Source organism: Rhinopithecus bieti, unplaced genomic scaffold (assembly GCF_001698545.2).
Source record: "Rhinopithecus bieti isolate Rb0 unplaced genomic scaffold, ASM169854v2 scaffold_10548, whole genome shotgun sequence".
Classification (NCBI taxonomy): Eukaryota; Metazoa; Chordata; class Mammalia; order Primates; family Cercopithecidae; genus Rhinopithecus; species Rhinopithecus bieti.
In genome coordinates this window covers 2642475-2645728 of record NW_016806834.1, presented here as the reverse complement: position 1 = coordinate 2645728, position 3254 = coordinate 2642475, and the positions used below count along the sequence as shown (strand labels likewise).

The 3254-nt window shown below is 48.8% G+C and overlaps 1 protein-coding gene across 3 annotated transcripts; it reads left to right on the top strand.

Moving 5' to 3' along the window:
- The first annotated feature begins 1598 nt into the window (after window positions 1-1598).
- BOLA1 (bolA family member 1) lies at window positions 1599-2827 on the top strand. 3 transcript variants are annotated; one of them, XM_017877855.1, is made up of 3 exons: window positions 1617-1710; window positions 1873-1964; window positions 2087-2827. In XM_017877855.1, the coding sequence occupies exon 3, from the start codon at window positions 2090-2092 to the stop codon at window positions 2501-2503; it is 414 nt and encodes a 137-aa protein (XP_017733344.1). In that variant the 5' UTR covers window positions 1617-1710; window positions 1873-1964; window positions 2087-2089; the 3' UTR covers window positions 2504-2827. The 3 variants fall into 3 exon arrangements, with proteins under 3 accessions (XP_017733342.1, XP_017733343.1, XP_017733344.1); XM_017877853.1 differs by lacking the exon at window positions 1873-1964 and having other exon boundaries at window positions 1599-1710; window positions 2040-2827; XM_017877854.1 differs by lacking the exon at window positions 1873-1964 and having other exon boundaries at window positions 1604-1710.
- The last annotated feature ends 427 nt before the right edge of the window (window positions 2828-3254 follow it).

Here is a 3254-nt window from a genome sequence, read left to right as displayed (position 1 = left end):
AAAAAAAAAAAAAAAAAAAAAGAATTTTGCACCTAACTCAAGTGAGTCAGCAGAAATAATTATTATTATTTCATTATTATTATACACACATACATTAAAAGAGAGATACAAAGACAAGTCTGGCAAAATGTTATCAGTGAATCTAGGTGAACAGTGGATAAATGGGTTGCTCATTGTATTAATCTTGCAACTTTTCTGGAAGTTTTAAATTTTTTTTAAAGGCTAGGGAAAACAGTGTATGTCATAGGTTAAATTTCTTGAGTGTGATAAGGATATTGTGGTTATGTGGGAGAATATCTTTGTTCTTAGGAGATACATTTTGGAGTAGTTAGGGGTGAAATGTCATGCTACCTGCAACTTATTTTCAAATTGTTCATCCAAAAAAGTACATAAATATATTTTAAAGTATATGTAAAGTACTTAAATATATGAGTATATATGTACAAGTATAAAATAAATATAAATGTAAAAAATGGTGGGCCAAGTGAAAGGTAGAGGGTGTTGCTTTGAACTATTCAACTTTTCTATGGCTTTGACATTTTCAAAATGAGAAGTTGGGGAAAACATTTAGAAATATGTAAATATATTAAGGATACAAAATAAAATGTAAATAAATTTAAAAGTTAAGAATCGCCGAGTGCGGTGGCTCACACCTGTAATCCCAGCTCTCAGGGAGGCAGAGTCAGGAGGATAGTTTGAGCCCAGAAGTTCAAGACCTGCCTGGGCAATAGCGAGACCCCATTCTCCACAAAAAGGAAGAAAAAACAAAGACAAAAGAATATATATAAGCGTAAAAGTTAAGAATCATCCTGGAAAAATTACATCCTGTTACATCCCTGCTTAAAACCTCAGTAGCTTCCCACTACTTCTAGGATAAAGACAAAATTGCCTAACAAGGGCTACAAGGTCTGGGGAGGTCTGGGCCCTTCCTCTCCTCCCGGTACCCTACTCATCACTATCATCTGCCCCCTAGGCTCCAACCACACATAACCACACCCTAACTGCACCAGAAAGACTCCCTCAAAACTCTCTCTCCTCCTGTCCTTTATACATGTGGCTACCATAGCCAAAACCTCACTATGAGGGGCTGAGAAATGGATTTTCATGTTGTTTCCGCCAAACTGTTTCCCTAAATCTCGGAAATATTCTCTGCCCGACCCTCATTCCACCTCTCCAACCCCGGCCAAGTCTGGGTAACTTGCCTCCGTAGCATCCTGTGTTTATCTCATCGGAGCACTTAGTACCAGTACTGCAATTGTCCGCTCACTTGCAGTGCTCTGTAAACTCCTTGAAGACAGGGTCTGACTTGACTCTCCAGTCCCCAGCACTAGTCTGGGGCACAGTAATTATGTATTCAATCAGACTTCCATTTTCTTGTATATAAAATAAAGGAATTGGGCTGGATGATCTACAATATCTATTGGCAGTAAAATAGATCTAATAATCCCAACCCCAGCTGCGCGTGAAATCCCTTTTTCTTCGCGTTGCTGGGTTCAGAGTTTCTGACGACCTTACCGGTGGGGAGAATCCGAGACTACAGTTCCCATGATCCCTTAGGGCACCACGTGGTGCCTGCCTGTCCTACTAATGCACAGCAAGGACTCCATTTCCCAGCGTGCCTCAGGAAGGGCGCCAGGACTGCATTTTGCTCCGGAGCGTCCAGAGTCCTGGCCTTGAGCGGGAATCGCAGTATCCGAGGTTGGGCGGCAGGTAAAAGGGGCTTCTCCTGGGCTTCACAGGGATCACAGGGGCTTCGGCCCAACCACAAGTACGCAGTTGCACATGCCCTACATTTGCCCATTCTTTGCAAATCCCCTAAGGAACGAACGCGCCTCGCTTGCGGGCCTAATCTCTGTCCCTCCACTCCCACAGCTGGAGGTCGAATTCACCGAGTCACGTAGAGAAAAGGGGCGGTGTCTCGGATCTCCCTGTGTGGCGTTGAGGCGGTCTCCCGACAGGAGCTGGTGTGGACACCCGGGCGTGGGGTTAGAGCGGATGCGGGGGTCGCGGGGCGGGTGTTGACACTGTGCTCTCACCAGGCGGATCATCTCGACCCTCACTCCTGGTGTCTGTGTCTCTGGCGTAGCCGATGCTGAGTGGGCGCCTGGTCCCAGGTCTGGTCTCCATGGCTGGCCGGGTCTGTTTGTCCCGGGGCAGCGCGGCATCTGGGGCCATCGGTCCAGTGGAGGCCGCCATTCGCACGAAGTTGGAGCAGGCCCTGAGCCCCGAGGTGCTGGAGCTTCGCAACGAGAGCAGTGGCCACGCGGTCCCGCCTGGCAGTGAGACGCACTTCCGCGTGGCTGTGGTGAGCTCTCGTTTCGAGGGACTGAGCCCCATACAACGACACCGGCTGGTCCACGCAGCACTGGCCGAGGAGCTGACAGGGCCGGTCCATGCACTGGCCATCCAGGCACGGACCCCCGCCCAGTGGAGAGAGAACTCTCAGCTGGACACTAGCCCCCCATGCCTGGGTGGGAACAAGAAAGCTCTAGGAACCCCTTGAACCCCAAGAGAGGGGGAGGACCAGGATCCAAATGGGCTGAGTGAGCACGAACTACTGAGGCCTTCCCTTCGATACAGTCCAGGATTTGTAAGGGATGAAGACCCCTGAGCCCTATTCTGTTGGGGTCCATACATATTCTCCGAAGATAGCAACTTGCTTCAGGTCAAACTGAACCCAAGAAAAGAGAAGAATCACTCACTACTGCTCTTGCCCTGGACTATTCAGGAAGGGCAGCTTGGATGTTCCATGTTAAATCGTGACAGAACTGCACCAAACCTGATGAGTTGGAAACAATCCTATACATTAAAAGAAATTACACTATGAGGCTGTGTTCTTTTTTTTTGAAACGGAGTCTCGCTCTGTCGCCCAGGCTGGAGTGCAGTGGCCGGATCTCAGCTCACTGCAAGCTCCGCCTCCCGGGTTTACGCCATTCTCCTGCCTCAGCCTCCCGAGTAGCTGGGACTACAGGAGCCCACCACCTCGCTCTGCTAGTTTTTTGTATTTTTTTTAGTAGAGACGGGGTTTCACCGTGTTGGCCAGGATGGTCTCGATCTCCTGACCTCGTGATCCGCCCGTCTCGGCCTCCCAAAGTGCTGGGATTACAGGCTTGAGCCACCGCGCCCGGCGAGGCTGTGTTCTTAATGGACTGCTGAATCAGTGCCACATGTGTTCTTGGGAGAAGAAAGATACCTGTAGACTAGTCGGGAAGGGCTTTATGGGGGAAGTGATCTACTTGGATCTTTAAAGGAAA